The 21,124-nt window shown below is 49.1% G+C and overlaps 1 protein-coding gene across 1 annotated transcript in view; it reads right to left on the bottom strand.

Moving 5' to 3' along the window:
• Positions 1–21,124, bottom strand: part of EFNB3 (ephrin B3) — a 122,874-nt gene that overhangs the window by 31,512 nt on the left and 70,238 nt on the right. Inside the window, exon 2 of the mRNA XM_040346831.1 lies at positions 16,092–16,387. Coding sequence (XP_040202765.1) covers positions 16,092–16,387 — 296 coding nt within the window. The remainder of the gene's footprint in view (positions 1–16,091; positions 16,388–21,124) is intronic.

Here is a 21,124-nt window from a genome sequence, read left to right as displayed (position 1 = left end):
AGCAATGACCGGTCTTTTTTACAGAAGGGGCAGAGACAAGACCAGTCACCCTGCACAAGGGGAGAGAGCAGCAATGACTGGTCTGTATTACAGGAGGGGCGGAGATAAGACCAGTCACCCTGCACAAGGGGAGAGAGCAGCAGTGACTGGTCTGTATTACAGGAGGGGCGGAGATAAGACCAGTCACCCTGCACAAGGGGAGAGAGCGGCAATGACTGGTCTGTATTACAGGAGGGGCGGAGATAAGACCAGTCACCCTGCACAAGGGGAGAGAGCGGCAATGACTGGTCTGTATTACAGGAGGGGCGGAGATAAGACCAGTCACCCTGCACAAGGGGAGAGAGCGGCAATGACTGGTCTTTATTACAGGAGGGGACCGAGACAAGACCAATCATCCTGCACAAGGGGAGAGAGCAGCAGTGACCGGTCTGTATTACAGGAAGGGGCGGAGACAAGACCAGTCACCCTGCACAAGGAGAGAGAGCAGCAGTGCGTGGTCTGTATTACAGGAGGGGGCGGAGAGAAGACCAGTCATCCTGCACAAGGGGAGAGAGCAGCAGTGACTGGTCTTTATTACAGGAGGAGGCCGAGAAAAGACCAGTCACCCTGCACAAAAGAGAGAGCAGCAGAGACCGGTCTTTATTACAGGAGGAGGCCGAGAAAAGACCAGTCACCCTGCACAAGGGGAGAGAGCAGCAATGACCGGTCTGTATTACAGGAGGAGGCCGAGAAAAGACCAGTCACCCTGCACAAAAGAGAGAGCAGCAGAGACCGGTCTTTATTACAGGAGGGGCGGAGACATGACCAGTCACCCTGCACAAGGAAAGAGAGCAGCAGTGACCGGTCCGTATTACAGGAGGGGCGGAGACAAGACCAGTCACCCTGCACAAGGAGAGAGAGCAGCAGTGACCGGTCTGTATTACAGGAGGGGCGGAGACAAGACCAGTCACCCTGCACAAGGAGAGAGAGCAGCAGTGACCGGTCTGTATTACAGGAGGGGGCGGAGACAAGACCAGTCAGCCTGCACAAGGAGAGAGAGCAGCAGTGACCGGTCTTTTTTACAGAAGGGGGCCGAGACAAGACCAGTCACCCTGCACAAAAGAGAGAGCAGCAGTGACCGGTCTTTATTACAGGAGGGGCGGAGACATGGCCAGTCACCCTACACAATGAGAGAGAGCAGCAGTGACCAGTCTTTATTACAGCAATTGCTTAGTTGCGCCGGTGTATCGACTTTTCTGTATTCAGAAAGCTCGATACGCCGACTGCAGCCTAAGATATGACTGGCATAAGGCTCTTATGCCGTCGTATCGCAGGCTGCATTCTTACGATGGCCGCTAGGTGGCGTTCCCGTAGTGGTCAGCGTAGAGTATGCAAATTGCATACTCACGCCGATTCACAACCGTACACGCGCCCTGCGTTCGCATTTTACATCGTTTGCGTGCGTCGGTTTCTGCGTAAGGCTGCCCATGCTATTAGCAGGGGCAGCCAATGCTAAGTATACCCGTCGTTCCCGCGTCGCGATTTTTAAAAATTACGTCGTTTGCGTAAGTGAATCGTGAATGGCGCTGGACGCCATTTACGTTCACGCTGAAGCAAATGACGTCCTTGCGACGTCATTTACCGCAATGCACGTCGGGAAAGTTTCCCGACGGAGCATGCACACTACGTTCGGCGGGGGAACGCGCCTAATTTAAATGATCCACGCCCCCTACAGGATCATTTAAATTACGCGCGCTTACGCCGGCCATTTTTACGGAGCGCTGCTTCGTGAATGAAGCGTAGCGCACGTAATTTACGGAGGCGTATCGTAAAAACGGTACGCTGCGCTTCCGTAAGAGGGCGCAAATCTACCTGAATCTAGGCCAATGTGCGCAAAAATCGTGCGCTTTTCCCGAAATGCACAAAAACACAGTGCCCTTTATCAGACACAAATTCCTAATTGCACCCCCACACATCTGCAGACGCATGGCGTTTTGCACGTGCCACAACGCATGGTGCCTCAGGAAATTTTCTTGCGTGTTTTCCGCCCGTAGGGCACCCCGCTGCTCGTAAATTGCCGAAAAGTGCGGGCACTCCGCTGGTGTGAACGGAACCTAAGCAGTCCTTTCATAATGTTTCTGGATGGCACGTCGCATGGTTCTTCATGGTTCTCGGCTCCCGAGAGCGGAGGGGGGCGGAGTTTAGAACCAGGGAACACGCCTTCCCCTATTTCCCCCCAGGTTCGTCAGAAATTGATGCCGGGATTTAGTGATCGGGCAGCCAGGTGCAAGAAAACAAGGCTGAAATTTACAGCGGCTTAGCGGGTGGGCCGCGGAACGCGCGCCAGATTAAAGGCGGCGTAATCATTTCTGAAACGCAAACAAATAATTTTCTGTCTGTCAAGACTATCCGGTTCCCAGAAGGGCGCGGATAGATGAGGTTCTAATCCTCCAGTTCTGCGGAGACCAGGACGCCCGGATAATCTGCCCTGTCGCGGGGGAGAAGATATATAACCGTTTCTGGCAAGGCGACCGCCGCGGGCGCCGCGCTCTATAATATCTCATTCCTCTTCTAATCCTCTGACCCGTGTTTTAATTAACAGCAGGTAAGCGAGTCTGGTGAGGACGCCGCAGTCTCGGGAAGGTTGTGTCGCTTCGCTCCAGCCCGGGCTCCCCTCCCCGCGCCGTCTCCCTCCCTGCTCGCTTTGACCTAAATGTCAGAGCGCGTTATTTCTGCTGAGTGGCGGAGGAGAGGAAAGCGTGCCCCGAGGGGGAGAGCAGAAAATGGAGGGACGATGGATTCTAGGAACCCAGAATTAGCGCAGGGTGCTGGGAGGACGGCGGGGGCGAAAAGGTGGGGGAGGGGAGGGAAATCTGTCAGAATGGGAAAGGGTGCTTGGACATGCAGCAGTTCTCTTATAGGATAAAGCGCCATTGTTGTCGCCATCTGTAATGCTAAATACACCTTTAGCGCGGCCATGGCGAGCAATTTCCAGTTCTAGATTGACCAATAAGCATAGCCAAGGAAAGCACTGCCTTATTTCTACATGACTATCAGCAACAGGCAAACTTGTTGAACGTGATTTTTCCATAAGAATATTTGTTGCCCTGTACTAGGTAAGTAAAAGTTAGGAGCCAGAAAACGCGCCCTTTTCCGACGAGCTTGCGCGCAGAAGCGAACACATACGTGAGCAGCGACCGCATATGTAAACGGTGTTCAAACCACACATGTGAGGTATCGCCGCGATTGGTAGAGCGAGAGCAATAATTCTAGCCCTAGACCTCCTCTGTATCTCAAAACATGCAACCTGTAGATTTTTTTAAACGTCGCCTATGGAGATTTTAAAGGGTAAAAGTTTGTCGCCATTCCACGAGCGGACGCAATTTTAAAGCGTGACATGTTGGGTATCAATTTACTCGACGTAACGACGTAACATTATGGGGATAACTTTACTGTTGTCTTATTTTTTAATTAAAAAAAAGTGTAATTTTTTCCCCAAAAAAAAGTGTGCTTGTAAGACCGCTGCGCAAATACGGCGTGACAGAAAGTATTGCAACGATCGCCATTTTATTCTATAGGGTGTTAGGATAAAAAATATATATAATGTTTGGGGGTTCTAATTAGAGGGAAGAAGATGGCAGTGAAAATAGTGAAAAATTACATTAGAATTGCTGTTTAACTTGTAATGCTTAACTTGTAATACCAACGGCTCACCACCAGATGGCGCCAGCTCACACATCTGGTGGTAATAACTTGTAATACCAACGGCCACCACCAGATGGCGCCAGCTTCAAAGCCAAGTCGCCAGGACCCTATTTCTAGTCGCCATGGCGACCGGGATTTGTCGAGCCCTGCTATACAAGATTAGCTTTAAACAAAAAAAAAAGAAAATGGTTCCCATTGCTGTGCGACACGGCTTTGTTTATAAACAAAGCTATGTCATACCCAGTCATTTTTATTATTGTGAGCACATGGCTTTGTTTATCTACTATTTCTACACATAGTAGGCCTATGATACCAAGCAAAGCATCTCCAATTGCTGTGTGATATAGCTTTGTTTATAAACAAAGCCACATCACACCCAGCCAATTTCAGTTGTGAGTCATGTGGTCACTATTTCAGCCTCTTCAAGCAGAAGCGTAGTCAGTAAACAAGCCAAAGGTCAGTAACAAGTGGTCTTAGGTTTGGATCAAGCAAAAGCATAGTCTAGGAACAAGCCAAGGGTCGGTAACGCGTAGAAGCAGAGATACGGACAACATCAGGAGTGACAAGAGCAAGACATTTGTTTCTCTACAAAGTCATGCGGTCACTATTTCAGCCTATTTCTAAGCATAGTTGTCACAGTCGGGGTCAGGCTTGGAGACCAGTAGCTATAGCGGAAGAGAGGCTCCCACCGAGCAGCTGGATAGCAGGTCACCCTGGCGGATGTCACGGCTCCCCTGAGGTGCGGAGTCTAAGCACTAATCGGGACCGGTATATACCAGAGCTCCTGATGGTGAAGGTGGCTTTTGCTGTGTGTTAGTACCAGGGCGTGGTCCTCAGAATTGCCCCACCAGGAGGTGAGCAAGCCAGGGGCGAGTAGCAGCTGTAGCTGGTAGGAATCAAGCAGAAGCGTAGTCCGTAAACAAGCCAAAGGTCAGTAACAAGTGGTCTTAGGTTGGGATCAAGCAGAAGCATAGTCTAGGAACAAGTCAAGGGTCAGTAACGAGTGGCCTTAGGTTGGGATCAAGCAGAAGCATAGCCTAGGAACAAGCCAAGGGTCAGTAATGAGTAGAAGCAGATATACGAACAACAGCAGGAGTGACAAGAGCAAGACATTTATTCATCTACAAAGTCATGTGGTCACTATTTCTAAGCATAGTTGTCACAGTCGGGGTCAGGCTTGGAGACCAGTAGCTATAGCTGGCGGATGTCACGGCTCCCCTGAGGGGCGGAGTCTAAGCACTAACCGTGACTGGTATTTACCAGAGCTCCTGGTATAAACACACCAGATTGGTTCCAGGCATAGGTGTGCGCAGCCTATTGCATTAGGGTGTGCACCCCAAAGATCAAACACATAGTACCCAGGGCCGCCATCAGGGAGGTACAGGCAGTACACTTGTAAGGGGCCCAGAGGTCCCCAGGGGCCTGGATGGCAACCCCCTTTTTTGTTCTTTTTTTTTGTAAGGGGCCCGGAGGTCCCCAGGGCTCTGGATAGCAACCCCCCTTTTTTTATAAATTAATTTAAAAAAAATGTTGTTTTTGTTAAAGGGCCAGAGGTCCCCAGGGGCCCGGAGCAACCCTCCCTTTTTTTTTTATAAAAAAAACATTTACATTTTTTTATTTTTTTATTAAAGGGTGCAGAGGTCCCCAGGGCCCCGGATGGCAACCCCCCCCCCTTTTCTTTTTTACATTTTTTTAAATTTATTTTTATTAAAAGGGCCCAGAGGTCCCCCACTACCCCCCCCTTTTTTTTCTGTAAGGGGCCCAGAGGTCCCCCGCTTCTCAATTCACGCCCCCCGCTTCTCAATTTCAATTAGCGGCGGCACCCCCCCCCCCGCTTCTCAAATTGAGGCGTCAGCACCCCCGGTTCTCTGCTCCAGGGGGCCCATGCCTGAAGCTTTGTAAGGGGCCCCATAATTCCTGATTGCGGCCCTGATAGTACCGATCACTCACAATGAAAGGGAAGGTGCCGGTAAGTTACATATTTACCGGCCCCTTCCCCCTCTCATCCTAAAAAATCCCCCCAGCAACAGCAACAGGGGAAACCAGGGCAGTAGGGGGAATCTGTGCTGCACAGGGTGATTAGGGTGTGCCTGGGCACAGCTGGCACACCCTGTGCGCACGCCTATGGTTTCAGGTATGGATATCTGCTCTTAGGCCTGGTTCACACCTATGCATTTTTTAGTGCGTTTTCAGTTTGACACACCAGAGAGTCACGGCTAGAAGGTCAGTTGGCAAGCTTGAGAGTCACAGGTAGAAGGTCATCTGACAAACTTTAGAGTCATGGGTAGAAGGTCAGCTGGACAGCTTGAGGGTCAGGGGTAGAAGGTCAGCTGGACAGCTTGAGGGTCACATGTAGATGGTCAGCTGGCAAGCTTGAGGGTCACGGGTAGAAGGTCAGCTGGAAAGCTTAAGAGTCACATGTAGATGGTCAGCTCGCAAGCTTGAGGGTCACGGGTAGAAGGTCAGCTAGCAAGCTTCAGAGTCACGGGTAGAAGGTCAGCTAGCAAGCTTCAGAGTCACAGGTAGAAGGTCAGCTAGCAAGCTTCAGAGTCACGGGTAGAAGGTCAGCTGGACAGCTTGAGGGTCAGGGGTAGAAGGTCAGCTGGACAGCTTGAGGGTCACATGTAGATGGTCAGCTGGCAAGCTTGAGGGTCACGGGTAGAAGGTCAGCTGGAAAGCTTAAGAGTCACATGTAGATGGTCAGCTCGCAAGCTTGAGGGTCACGGGTAGAAGGTCAGCTAGCAAGCTTCAGAGTCACGGGTAGAAGGTCAGCTAGCAAGCTTCAGAGTCACAGGTAGAAGGTCAGCTAGCAAGCTTCAGAGTCACGGGTAGAAGGTCAGCTGGACAGCTTGAGGGTCAGGGGTAGAAGGTCAGCTGGACAGCTTGAGGGTCACATGTAGATGGTCAGCTGGCAAGCTTGAGGGTCACGGGTAGAAGGTCAGCTGGAAAGCTTAAGAGTCACATGTAGATGGTCAGCTCGCAAGCTTGAGGGTCACGGGTAGAAGGTCAGCTAGCAAGCTTCAGAGTCACGGGTAGAAGGTCAGCTGGCAAGCTTGAGGGTCACGGGTAGAAGGTCAGCTGGCAAGCTTGAGGGTCACGGGTAGAAGGTCAGCTGGCAAGCTTGAGAGTCACGGGTAGAAGGTCAGCTAGAAAGCTTGAGAGTTACGGGTAGAAGGTCAGCTAGAAAGCTTGAGAGTTACGGGTAGAAGGTCATCTGGAAAGCTTGAGAGTCACGGGTAGAAGGTCAGCTGGAAAGCTTGAGAGTCACGGGTAGAAGGTCAGCTGGCAAGCTTAAGAGTCACGGGTAGAAGGTCAGCTGGAAAGCTTGAGGGTCACGGGTAGAAGGTCAGCTGGCAAGCTTGAGAGTCACGGGTAGAAGGTCAGCTGGCAAGCTTAAGAGTCACGGGTAGAAGGTCAGCTGGCAAGCTTGAGGGTCACAGGTAGAAAGTCATCTGACAAACTTGAGAGTCATGTGTAGAAGGTCAGATGGACAGCTTGAGGGTCACAGGTAGAAGGTCAGCTGGAAAGCTTGAGAGTCACATGTAGATGGTCAGCTGGCAAGCTTGAGGGTCACGGGTAGAAGGTCAGCTGGAAGGCTTAAGAGTCACATGTAGATGGTCAGCTGGCAAGCTTGAGGGTCACGGGTAGAAGGTCAGCTGGAAAGCTTGAGAGTCACGGGTAGAAGGTCAGCTAGCAAGCTTCAGAGTCACGGGTAGAAGGTCAGCTGGCAAGCTTGAGAGTCACGGGTAGAAGGTCAGCTAGCAATCTTCAGAGTCACGGGTAGAAGGTCAGCTAGCAAGCTTCAGAGTCACGGGTAGAAGGTCAGCTAGCAAGCTTCAGAGTCACGGGTAGAAGGTCAGCTGGCAAGCTTGAGAGTCACGGGTAGAAGGTCAGCTGGCAAGCTTCAGAGTCACGGGTAGAAGGTCAGCTGGCAAGCTTGAGAGTCACAAGTAGAAGGGCAGCTGGCAAGCTTGAGAGTCACGGGTAGAAGGTCAGCTGGAAAGCTTAAGAGTTACGGGTAGAAGGTCAGCTGGCAAGCTTGATGGTCACAGGTAGAAAGTCATCTGAAAAACTTGAGAGTCAGGGGTAGAAGGTCAGATGGACAGCTTGAGGGTCACAGGTAGAAGGTCAGCTGGAAAGCTTGAGAGTCATGGGTAGAAGGTCAGCTGGCAAGCTTGAGGGTCACGGGTAGAAGGTCAGCTGGCAAGCTTGAGAGTCACAGGTAGAAGGTCAGCTGGCAAGCTTGAGAGTCACAGGTAGAAGGTCAGCTGGCAAGCTTGAGAGTCACAGGTAGAAGGTCATCTGGCAAGCTTGAGAGTCACGGGTAGAAGGTCAGCTGGCAAGCGTGAGGGTCACGGGTAGAAGGTCAGCTGGCAAGCGTGAGGGTCACGGGTAAAAGGTCAGCTGGCAAGCTTGAGAGTCACGGGTAGAAGGTCAGCTGGCAAGCTTGAGAGTCACGGGCAGAAGGTCAGCTGGCAAGCTTGAGGGTCACAGGTAGAAAGTCATCTGATAAGCTTGAGAGTCACGGGCAGAAGGTCAGTGGGCAAGCTTGAGAGTCACAGATAGAGGGTCAGCTGACAAGCTTGAGAGTCACGGGTAGAAGGTCAGCTGGCACGCTTGTGAGTCACGGGTAGAAGGTCAGCTGGCACGCTTGAGAGTCACGGGTAGAAGGTCAGCTGGCAAGCTTGAGAGTCACAGGTAGAAGGTCAGCTGGCAAGCTTGAGAGTCACGGGTAGAAGGTCAGCTGGCAAGCTTGAGGGTCACTGGTAGGTCAGCTGGCAAGCTTGAGGGTCACTGGTAGAAGGTCAGCTGGCAGTGGCTTACCTCTTCCCTCCCTGACCCGACATGTGTCTCCCAGCTCTTTGTTGCACACAACAGAACTCTGTAGTAAAAAGGAATGTAAACAATACAATAGCTCTGTTACTTACCCCTGTTATGCACACTCAGGAGCTGGGGGGGACGTTGCCTGAAATTGCCAAGTTAATGGGTCAGAATTCCACTAAACATTGACTCTGTCTCAAAGTGAAGGTACAAGGTGGGCAATGGTGCCTATGGCAGCTAGGAGGAGTTTGCCATCATGTTTCATGTTACGTCCTCCATGTTTAGAGTGTTTGTAACATAAAGTATGCCGCCGTGCATTACCCTCCTGTTATCCAGACTGATCCGCTTCTGGGGAAAAGGATTGGAAAGTGCTGTGCATTGTAGTGTGACGCACTGATCGCAGGTGCGATGCTCTGCGGGCTTCATCGCATAAATCAACACCTTGATCAGGAGATTCATGTTGCTGCATTTATTACTTTTTTTATTTTTTTGCAAAAGGGCGGACCTAACCTTTAAGACGGAATATTCTCATTCTTATTCAAGCCGAGCAGCTTTGTTTAAAGTGTAAGTAACCCCCCCCCCCCCTATCATTTTCAGCCAAGGAAGCTGCCATCTTTAACCCCTTCAATACCGGGCACTTTCACCCCCTTCCTGCCCATGCCAATTTTTCAGCGCTGTCACACTTTGAATGACAATTGCGCGGTCATGCTGCACTGTAACCAGGTGACATTTTTATCGTTTTCTTCACACATATAGAGCTTTCTTTTGGTATTTAATCACTTCTGGGTCTTGTATTTTTTCCTAAAAAATGTATAAAAAAGACCAAAAAATTTGAAAAAAAAAAATGTTTTTCTTAGTTTCTGTTAAAGTAAATAAGTAATTGTTCTCCTTCACTAATGGGCACTGATGAGGCGGCACTTATGGGCAATGATGAGGAGGCACGAATATGCCACACTTATGGGCACTGACAGGTGGCACTGATAAGCACTGATGGGTGGGCACTTATAGGTGGCACTGAAGGGCACTGATAGGCAGCACTGACGGGCGGCACTGATGGGCATTGATGGGCAGCACTGACTGGCATCACTAATGGGCACTGTTGAGGTGGCACTTATGGGCACTGATCAGGAGGCAAGAATATTCCGCACTTATGGGTACTGACAGGTGGAACTGATATGTGGCACTGATAAGCACTGATGGGTGGCACTGGTGGGCACTGAAGGGCCCTGATAGGCCGTACTGACGGGCATTGGTGGGCAGCAGTGATGGGTATGGATGGGCAGCACTGACTGGCATCTCTAATGGGCACTAATGAGGCGGCACTTATGGGCACTGATCAGGAGGCACAAATATGCCGCACTTATGGGTACTGACAGGTGGAACCGATATGTGGCACTGATGGGTGGCACTGAAGGGCAGTGATAGGTGGCACTGATAGGTGGCACTGATGAAAATTGATGGGCAGCAGTGATTGGCATTGATGGGCAGCAGTTATAGCCAACACTGACTGGCATCACTAATGGGCACCGATAAGGCGGCACTGATGAGGAGGCAAGCATATGCCGCACTTATGGGCACTGACAGGTGGAACTGATATGTGGCACTGATGAGCACTGATGGGTGGCACTGGTGGGCACAGATAAGAATTGATGGGCAGCAGTGATGGGCATTGATGGGCAGCACTGATAGCCAGCACTGACTGGCATCACTAATGGGCACTGATTGGTGGCACTTGTGGGCACTGATTGCTGGCACTAGTGGGCACTGATGGACACTCATTGCTGGCACTAGTGGGCACTCACTGCTGGCACTGGTGGGCACTCACTGGTGGGCACTCATTGCTTGCACTGTGGGAGCTTTATTGTAATCAGGGCACTAATGATCAATGCCCTGATTACATATCTAGATGTTCTCTGCGAGGAGATGCCACTGATCGGCTTTCCCCACCACACACTCTGGCAGTGCGAGACGAGGAGAGACGATTACTGACATCTCCGTGTTTACATGTGACTAGCTGTGATTGGACACAGCCGATCACATGGTTAAAAAGCCGCGGCTCTTTACAGAGATCGGGGTCGCGCCATGTCCTAGCAATGCGGCGCGGCCACGATCGCCATGCTGCACGCTACGTCGCCCGTTCTGGGATGCTGCCATATGACAGGTCCGCTTTAAAGTCATTGAGGACTTAGATGACCTGCACAGCGGCAGCGCTAGCCCTGATCTCTCAGCAAATCCCAGGATTTCTTCTTTTCTTTAGTCTATAAGATTAACTTGCCTGAGATTATTTTTTCGATGGAAAACACAAAGTCACGTTATGCCATTTTACAAAGTTAATCGCTGAAGATTACCCGGGGCTTTCTGTATGAAAACAGGAAAAGTGTTCTTGTATAGTGGTTACTGACTTTCTTTATGTTACAGAGAGCAATACAGCGGGTGGCCACACATTGTGGCCACACAGCGCCCAATCCAGGGTTCAATGCCCACCAGGGAAGCCAACTATCTGGAGTCATAAAGTGATACTAACTACACACTGTTTAGTTTACATTGGCTCTTCAATTTCTGAATGTAGACCAGTGGCGGCTGGTGCTCAAAATTTTTGGGGGGGCGCAAACGGAAAAAAAATTGCAGCCTCACTGTGCCCATCAAATGCAGCCACTGTGCCATCAATTGTCACCACTCTGCCATGCCATCAAACGCAGCCACTGTGCCATCAATTCGCACCACGGTTCCATGCCATCAAATGCAGTCACTATGCCATGCCATCAAACGCAGCCACTGTGCCATGCCATCAAACACAGCCACTGTGCCATGCCATCAAACACAGCCACTGTGCCATCAATTGTCACCACTGTGCCATGCCATCAAATGCAGTCACTATGCCATCAAACGCAGCCACTGTGCCATGAATTGTCACCACTCTGCCATGCCATCAAACGCAGCCACTGTGCCATCAATTGTCACCACTGTTCCATGCCATCAAATGCAGCCACTGTGCCATCAATTGTCACCACTCTGCCATGCCATCAAACGCAGCCACTGTGCCATCAATTGTCACCACTGTTCCATGCCATCAAATGCAGTCACTATGCCATGCCATTAAACGCAGCCACTGTGCCATGCCATCAAACGCAGCCACTGTGCCATGCCATCAAACACAGCCACTGTGCCATCAATTGTCGCCACTGTGCCATGCCATCAAATGCAGTCACTATGCCATGCCATCAAATGCAGCCACTGTGCCATCAATTGTCACCACTCTGCCATGCCATCAAACGCAGCCACTGTGCCATCAATTGTCACCACTATGCCATGCCATCAAACGCAGCCACTGTGCCATGACATCAAACACAGCCACTGTGCCATCAATTGTCGCCACTGTGCCAATTGTCACCACTGTGCCCTTTAATTGTCGCCACTGTGCCCATTGATGTCACTGTGCCCTTTAATTGTCGCCACTATGCCCATTCATGCCGCTGTGCCAATTGTCCCCACTGTGCCTATTGTCATCAGACTGGTCACTGTGCCCTTTAATTGTTGCCGCTGTGCCAATTGTCCCCATTGATGTCACTGTCACTTACCTTTACTGGAGTCAGCCATCCACGTCCTCGCCTCGATGTCTTCTCCCGCCCTCGATGACGCTTCAGCCAATCAGGGTACCGGTAGCCAGAACCGGCCAACCTGATTGGCTGAGACAGACATACCGTGCGTTCCGAGGATAAGCTTCCGGGGACACGAGGCCGCTGGCTCTGATAGGCACTTCCGTACAGCCAACCAGCTGCCGTTATTCAGGTGGCCGGCACTCAACATCCGGCCATCTGAATAGTGGGCGGCAGCGGGACAATAACATAGATTCGTGCAATGCATGAATCTATGTTATTAGACTAAGTGGCGGTGAGAGCCAGGAGGGGGAGGCGCTCCAGCGCCCTCTATGGACGAACCGCCACTGGATGGCACTGTAATTATATTAATAATAATAAAAAAAAAATGTTATATGTAACCTTGGATTATGAGCATAATCTGTTCCAGGAGAATGCTTGTAATCCAAAGCACTCGCATATCAAAGCGAGTTTCCCCATAGAAGTCAATGGACACAAAGAAAGATAATTCGTTCCGCATTGACTTCTATGGCATGCAATACCGCATGTGGCCAGAGGTGGGGGGGCGGCGCCGGAGAGCCTCGTAAATACTCGGGAACAGCTCGGTTGATCTCATCTTGGGTATTTCCCAACGGCTCCGAACCGTTTCCAGTGTCACCGGCGCCCCCGCACCTCTGGTCAAATGCGGTACTGCACACCCCATTATCTTGCATTCTGCTAATTTTGCGAGAAAACACTCGCAACCTAAGTCAGAATAAAAAAAAAAAAGTTGCTCGTCTTTCAAAACGCTTGTTAACCGCGTTACTCGTAAACCACTGTATACAGCTGTCACATGACCCAGCTCTCTTCCAGCCTGTCTGCAGGGAAACATAGGCAGGAGGAGCTTCTGGTTACATGTTCAACAAAAATAAAAAATAAAAACACCCTTTGGAATACAGAATATCAATAAACTCCATTAACCACTTGACCTCTGAAAGATTTACCCCCCCCCCCCTTCCTAACCAGGCCATTTTTTGCAATACGCCACTGCATTATTTTAACTAAAAATTGTGCGGTCGTGCGATGCTGTACCCAAATAAAATGTATATCCTTTTTTCCCCACAAATAAGGCTTTCTTTTGGTGGTATTTAATCACCTCTGCGGTTTTTATTTTTTGCGCTACAAACAAAAAACAATTTTTTAAAAGAAACTGCTGGGCCCATTATAGGGGTTAGCACCATGCCTGTGTTTAATTCCAAGACCCCTACACCTGCTGTGGCCATTATGAGGGGTTCCCACCATCCGCGTGTCAAGTTCCCGGGTCTACAAACCTGCTGTGGCCATTATGAGGGGTTCCCGCCATCCCTGTGTTGAGTTCCTGGTCTGCAGACCTTCTGGGCCCATTATGAGGGGGTTATCAGGGCCACCATCAGGGGGGCACAGGCAGTACACCTGTAAGGGGCCCAGAGGTCCCCAGGGCCCCGGATGGCAACCCTCCCTGTTTTTTTTTTTATAAAATGTTATATATTTTTTTTTTATTCTGTTTTTTTTAATAAAATGTTATATTTATTTTTATATATATATATATATATTTTTGTTTTGTTTTTATTAAAGGGCCCAGAGGTCCCCAGGGGCCCGGATGGCAACCCCCCCATTTTTTTTATTTTTTATAAAAAAGTAAAAAAATGTTTTTATATATATATATATATATATATATATATATATTTATTTATTTAATTTTTTGTTTTTATTAAAGGGCCCAGAGGTCCCCAGATGGCAAAATAAAGAAAAATAATAATTAAAAAAACATTTTTTATAAAATAAAAAAAGGGGGGCTTTTTTCTTTTATAAAAAATGTTTTTTTAATTATTATTTTATTTTTTATTATTAAAGGGCCTAGGGGCCTGGAGGTCCCCAGGGCCCCGGATGGCTACCCCCCTTTTTATATATATTATTATTTTTTTATTAGTTTATTTATTTATTTTCATCAGGGGGGTACAGGCAGTACACCTGTAAGGGGCCCAGAGGTTCCCAGGGCCCCGGCTGGCAACCGCCCCTTTTTTATATATATAAAATGTTTATTTATTTTTTTATATATATTTTTGTTTTGTTTTTATTAAAGGGCCCAGAGGTCCCCAGGGGCCTGGATGGCACCCCCCCCCACTATTTTTTTTTTATATATATATTTTTTGGTTTTATTAAAGGGCCCAGGGGTCCCCGCCCCTTTTTTATATATATATATATATTTTGTAAGGGGCCCAGAGGTCCCCAGGGCAACCCCCCAATCCGTGCCCCCCCCCAAGCTTCTCAATTTTCTCAATTAGCAACGGCACCCCCCCCCCCCCCTCCGCTTCTCAATTTGAGGCGGCAGCACACCCCCCCCCCATGCCTGAAGCTGTGTAAGGGGCCCCATAATTCCTGATGGCGGCCCTGGGGGTTATCACCATCCCTGGTGAATGTTTATTAATGTTATGATTCATATAACCGGAATTGATAGAACATACAACAGGGGGGAACAGCCAGAACTCCCAGGAAGACAGGAACGGAGTTGGGAATTATTGAAGGTACGTCTCACTTTTGGAGCATCGATAACAGATAAGAAGTCATGGGATGGCCGGACCTACCCTGCCCCATCTATGACTAAACTTTTTGGTGAACTATTCATAGAAGGAAGACAAGGTGCAGACTGCAGAAGCCAAACCAGGAAAATAAAGCTTGTGATTGGGTGTTGTACCTCGCCTTACTCATGGGTGGGTTGTGATTGGGTGTTGTACCCCGCCTTACTCATGGTGGGTTGTGATTGGGTGTTGTATCTTGCCTTACTCATGGTGGGTTGTGATTGGGTGTTGTACCTCGCCTTACTCATGGTGGGTTGTGATTGGGTGTTGTACCCCGCCTTACTCATGGTGGGTTGTGATTGGGTGTTGTACCTCGCCTTACTCATGGTGGGTTGTGATTGGGTGTTGTACCCCGCCTTACTCATGGTGGGTTGTGATTGGGTGTTGTACCTCGCCTTACTCATGGTGGGTTATGATTGGGTGTTGTATCTCGCCTTACTCATGGTGGGTTGTGATTGGGTGTTGTACCTTGCCTTACTCATGGTGGGTTGTGATTGGGTGTTGTACCTCGCCTTACTCATGGTGGGTTGTGATTGGGTGTTGTACCTCACCTTATTTATGGTGGTTTGTGATTGGGTGTTGTACCTCGCCTTACTCATGGTGGGTTGTGATTGGGTGTTGTACCCCGCCTTACTCATGGTGGGTTGTGATTGGGTGTTGTACCTCGCCTTACTCATGGTGGGTTGTGATTGGGTGTTGTACCTCGCCTTACTCATGGTGGGTTGTGATTGGGTGTTGTACCTCGCCTTACTCATGGTGGGTTGTGATTGGGTGTTGTACCTCGCCTTACTCATGGTGGGTTGTGATTGGGTGTTGTACCTCGCCTTACTCATGGTGGGTTGTGATTGGGTGTTGTACCTCGCCTTACTCATGGGTGGGTTGTGATTGGGTGTTGTACCTCGCCTTACTCATGGTGGGTTGTGATTGGGTGTTGTACCTCGCCTTACTCATGGTGGGTTGTGATTGGGTGTTGTACCTCGCCTTACTCATGGGTGGGTTGTGATTGGGTGTTGTACCTCGCCTTACTCATGGTGGGTTGTGATTGGGTGTTGTACCTCGCCTTACTCATGGTGGGTTGTGATTGGGTGTTGTACCTCGCCTTACTCATGGTGGGTTGTGATTGGGTGTTGTACCTCGCCTTACTCATGGTGGGTTGTGATTGGGTGTTGTACCTCACCTTACTCATGGTGGGTTGTGATTGGGTGTTGTACCTCGCCTTACTCATGGTGGTTTGTGATTGGGTGTTGTACCTCGCCTTACTCATGGTGGGTTGTGATTGGGTGTTGTACCTCGCCTTACTCATGGTGGGTTGTGATTGGGTGTTGTACCTCGCCTTACTCATGGTGGGTTAGCAGCAGTGCTATGAAGATAACGTGATAAAGTGGCTCCTTACCTATAATGTAGTAATCTCTATGGGACTTGAACTCGTGGCCCCACAAGTTGGGACTGTACTCTTGGAACTTGATGGTGAAGCGAAGGTCTTGTCCCGGCCGGTCACAGGTGAGGAGGAGGTTCGGCGTCCGGAGGACAGAGCAGGTAACTACCTCTTCCTCTGTTCCCACCAGATAAAGCTTGTAGTATTCATAGGGGGATGAGGAGAAAGGTCCACGAGGTTCGGAACGTGGGCAAAGTAAATCCAATCGGTCTCCAATTTGTGGATATAAGACGTAACCCTCTGCATCCTGAAACCTGGAGAACAAAAAAAAAACACAGAAGAGGGTCATTGAACATGCTCTACAGATATCCAGTAAAGGAGTCATTCACAGAGTAAAGCAGTATTAAACCCAAAGCCAAAAATGTAATATATTGCAGCCGGGGCTGGGACAAGGGGTGGGCAAGAGTATCAACCGCCCAGGGCACAGCGCTAAGGAGGGCGCCTCTTCGCCACATGCAATCTCCAGGTCGGTGGCTAGCAACCAGATTCATGTCTACTCTGACAGCTATGTCACATATGCTTCTATACCTTCTATTTGCTAGAAAGCAAGCAATTGGCCAAAACGTGTAGTGAACACTCCATGGCAACCATGGACAACCAGTGCAAAGGGGCCCGAGAATGGGCACAGGGTGGTACACCCCTTCTACTACATGCATTAGCAGCAGTGGCGTCACTAAGGGGGGGCCAGGGGGGGGCCTGACCCCCCCCCAACATTATGCTGTGCCCCCCCAATTAAAACTAATTTTTGTTTCTATCTGTAGCGGGTGCCCCGCATCTTGCTCAGGCCATCGCCGGGTGGACACAGGCTCTCCTAAGAGGCAGAGCATCCTGACAGCTCCTGCTACAGGGGATTTCTCCCCCTCCCTCTGCTCGATGACACTGCATAATACGAGAGCCGCTGGCATAGCCACGGCTGCCGATCTGCTCCCTCCCCCTGCATCCTCATTGGCGGGGGGGGGAGCGAATTCAGGAAGGACTCCACCAGCTGGGGGGGGCGCAAACCTCCCATTATCTAAGTGACAGTGAAAAAACAGACTGATTTCTCCCGTCCTTAGGACAGGAGAATCAGCCTGTAAATTCTGAGACTGGTGGCTGCAGCTCTGTGACACTTAGCAGCACTGAAGGGGTGCAGTTATGCATCCTTGCCCTTGGCACTAGTGTTGTCTTGCAACACAAGCAGAATTAAAGCTAATGGGGTGTGCAGTACCGCATTTGGCCACAGGTGCGGGGGCGCTGGTGACACGCGGAGCGGTTCGGAGCCGTGTGGAAATACTCAGTTCCTGAACCTTTCTGAGATCAGCCGAGCTTCACAAACAAATTTTTCCAATTCCACCTCAGCAAGTGAACCTATTATCATTGAAAGAACCCAACATTAGCATATAAGCACCGAATATTGTCACTTTTATGTAAAGCACATAGGGCTGGGAAAAAAATCGACTTGAATCTTGAATCGAGTTGCGAGGGCAATCGATTTTTTTTAGATTTTCTTTTCCATAAGTTGGCGCTCCACGGACTAGGCCGAAGCCGCGGCCTCGCCTAAAAATCCTGCCCGCAGCTCGCTGCAATCCTGGGGAAAAGGCCGCTCGCGCCCTTTTCCAAGGATCGCAGCGAGCAGGATTTGTTAGACGAGGCCGCAGCTTCGGCCTAGTCCACAGGCTTTTCCCAGGATCGCAGCGGACTAGGCCGAAGCCGGGGCCTTGCCTAAAAAATCCTGCTCCCTGCGATCCTGGGAAAAGGCCGCTCGCGCCCTTTTCCCAGGATCGCAGGGAGCAGGATTTTTTAGGCGAGGCCGCAGCTTCGGCCTAGTCCACAGGCTTTTCCCAGGATCGCAGCGGAGTAGGCCGAAGCCTCGCCTAAAAATCCTGCTCGCAGCTCGCCGCGATCCTGAGAAAAGGCTGCGAGGCTGGATGCCGCTCGTGCCCTTTTCCCAGGATCGCAGCAAGCAGGATTTTTTAGAAGAGGCCGCAGCTTCGGCCTAGTCCACAGGCTTTTTTCCAGGATCGCGGCGGACTAGGCGTAAGCCGGGGGCCTCGCCTAAAAATCCTGCCCGCAGCTCGCCGCGATCCTGGGAAAAGGCCGCGAGACTGGACGCCACTCGCGGCCTTTTCCCAGGATCGCAGCGAGCAGGATTTTTTTTCAGTGAGCCCGCAGCTTCGCCCCGAGTCCACAGGCTTTTCCCAGGATCGCGGCGGACTAGGCCGAAGCCGGGGCCTCGCCTAAAAAATCCTGCCCGCAGCTCTCGCCGCGATCCTGGGAAAAGGCCGCTCGCGCCCTTTTCCCAGGATTGCAGGATTTTTTAGGCGAGGCCGCAGCTTAGGCCTAGTCCACAGGCTTTTCCCAGGATCGCGGCGGACTAGGCCGAAGCCTCGCCTAAAAATCCTGCCCGCAGCTCGCCGCGATCCTGAGAAAAGGCTGCGAGGCTGGACGCCGCTCGCGGCCTTTTCCCAGGATCGCGGCGAGCTGCGGGCAGGGTTTTTTAGGCGAGGCCGCAACCTTTTCCTAGGATCGCGGCGGACTAGGCCGAAGCCGCGGCCTCGCCTAAAAACTAAGGACCGGCATGGTGTTCATGGGGAAAAAAAAAACGATTTGAGTTTTTTTTTTTAAATCGCAGATTTTATTTTTTTTCCCTAAAATCGCCCAGCCCTAAAAGCACATAACATTTTGATTAGCAAAAGCAAGGTATTGTAAAAAGCGTCATAGGCTGCTGGGTACTACCATAGGGGGGAAAATTTTTAACCGTACAGCAGGGAGAAGGTCCTTTTCATGTTGTCCCAAAGGCAAAATAACATATACAAAACCTTTGGGTAGTTTTAGCAGCAACATATGCTTCTTCATTATACCTTTCCATAAGTGCAAGCAGCTACTGTAAACACTACAAGTCCCATCTTCCACTGAGGCGGGGATCACAGAGTGCCGACAGCGGGGTTATGCAGTTAACAGTTAGGAAGGGCTACAGTATTTAGCCAATAAGGTTAATAGTCACTTTAACGTAATATTCCATTTAAATATTATGCATGCTCATTTCTCGCCACTAGGTGGAGCCCTTTGGTTCTTTTGAACATTTTCCCATTTTTCTTTTATGTTCTGCTGTTGCAAAGAGTTCAGACCAATAATTCCTTTCCCTGTCTGATCTATAATCAGAGATAGCCTGCCTGAAAGGCGACTGCTACTGTAGTGATGTGTTCTTTTCTTTTTTAGCTAAACCATAGTCCTCTAGGAATCCTCTTTAAAATTTTATATATATATATATATATATATTAGAGCTGCACCATTCTGGCTAAAATGAGAATCACAATTTTTTTGCTCAGAAGATCACGATTCTTGCTCTGTAACATCATCTTTCACAATATACAAAATAAATTGGCTAACTTTACTGTTTAGTTTTTTTTTTTTATTCATTCAAGTGTTTTTTTCCCCCAAAAATTGCGTTTGAAAAAACGCTGCGCAAATACGGTGTGACATAAAATGTGTCCCTATCACAGTGCCCCTTTACATCAGGTGTCCTGATGGGCACAACAAAACTTGCCCCTTAACATAAAATTTGCCCATTAGAGTGCCCCTTAACATAAAATATGTCAAACAGCGTTCCCTTATTTTATGTTAAGGGGCATGCTGATGGGCATATTTTATTTTAAGAGCAACACAGAGGGGCACATTTTGTATTAAGGGGCACTCTGATGGGCAGATTTTATGTTAAAGGGCACGTTTTGTTGTGCCCATCAGAGTCCCCCCTAACATAAAATTTGCCCATCAGAGTGTCCCTTAACATAAAATATGTCCAACAGCATGCTCCTTAACATAAAATGTGCACATTTTATATTAAGGGACACTCTGATGGGCACATTTTATATTAAGGGACACTCTGATGGGCACATTTTATATTAAGGGACACTCTGATGGGCACCTTTTATGTTAAGGGGCACTCTGATGGACACAACAAAATGTGTCCATCAGTGTGCCGACTTACGACTTACGCAAACGACGTAAAATACGACGCTGTTCCGACGCCCATACCTTAACATGACTTACCCCTGCTTTATGAGGGGTAAACTTACACTGGACGTAAGCCTTACGTAAACGGCGTAGCTAAATCCGACAGGCGCAAGTACATTCGTGAATCGGCGTATCTAGGTCATTTGCATATTCGACGCGTAAATCTACGGAAGCGCCCCTTGCGGCCAGCGTAAATATGCACCCAAGATACGACGGCGTAGGAGACTTACGTCGGTCGTATCTTGGTAAATTTTAGGCGTATCTAGTTTTAAGAATACGCGTATAGATACGACGGCGCGCATTTGGACTTACGACGGCGTATCTGGAGATACGTCGTCGTAAGTCCTTTCTGAATCTGGCCCTATAAATTTTGCGCAAACCAATCGATAAACGCTTATTGTGATTTTTTTTACCAAAAAAATGTAGAAGAATACGTATCGGCCTAAACTGAGGGAAAAAAAATGTTTTTTTTATATATTTTTGGGGGATATTTATTATAGCAAAAAGTAAAAAATATTGCATTTTTTTCAAAATTGTCGCTCTATTTTTGTTTATAGCGCAAAAAAATAAAAACCGCAGAGGTGATCAAATACCACTAAAAGAAAGCTCTATATTTGTGGGAAAAAAAGGACGCCAATTTTGTTTGGGAGCCACGTCGCACGACCGCGCAATTGTCAGTTAAAGCGACGCAGTGCCGAATCGCAAAAACTGGCCGGGTCCTTTACCTGCATTTTGGTCCGGGTCTTAAGTGGTTTAAAGTTCATGTGCGTGTAAAGGCAGGCGTCCCAAGACTTTTGAGAATATAGTGTGTGTGTATTATATATATACAGGTCATTCTCAAAAAATTAGCATATTGTGATAAAGTTCTTTATTTTCTGTAATGTACTGATAAACATTAGACTTTCATATATTTTAGATTCATTACACACAACTGAAGTAGTTCAATCCTTTTTATTGTTTTAATATTGATGATTTTGGCATACAGCTCATGAAAACCC

Source organism: Rana temporaria, chromosome 3 (assembly GCF_905171775.1).
Source record: "Rana temporaria chromosome 3, aRanTem1.1, whole genome shotgun sequence".
Lineage (NCBI taxonomy): Eukaryota > Metazoa > Chordata > Amphibia > Anura > Ranidae > Rana > Rana temporaria.
The sequence above is the reverse complement of the archived record's forward strand: the minus strand, read 5'-3'. Positions and strand labels throughout refer to the sequence as shown.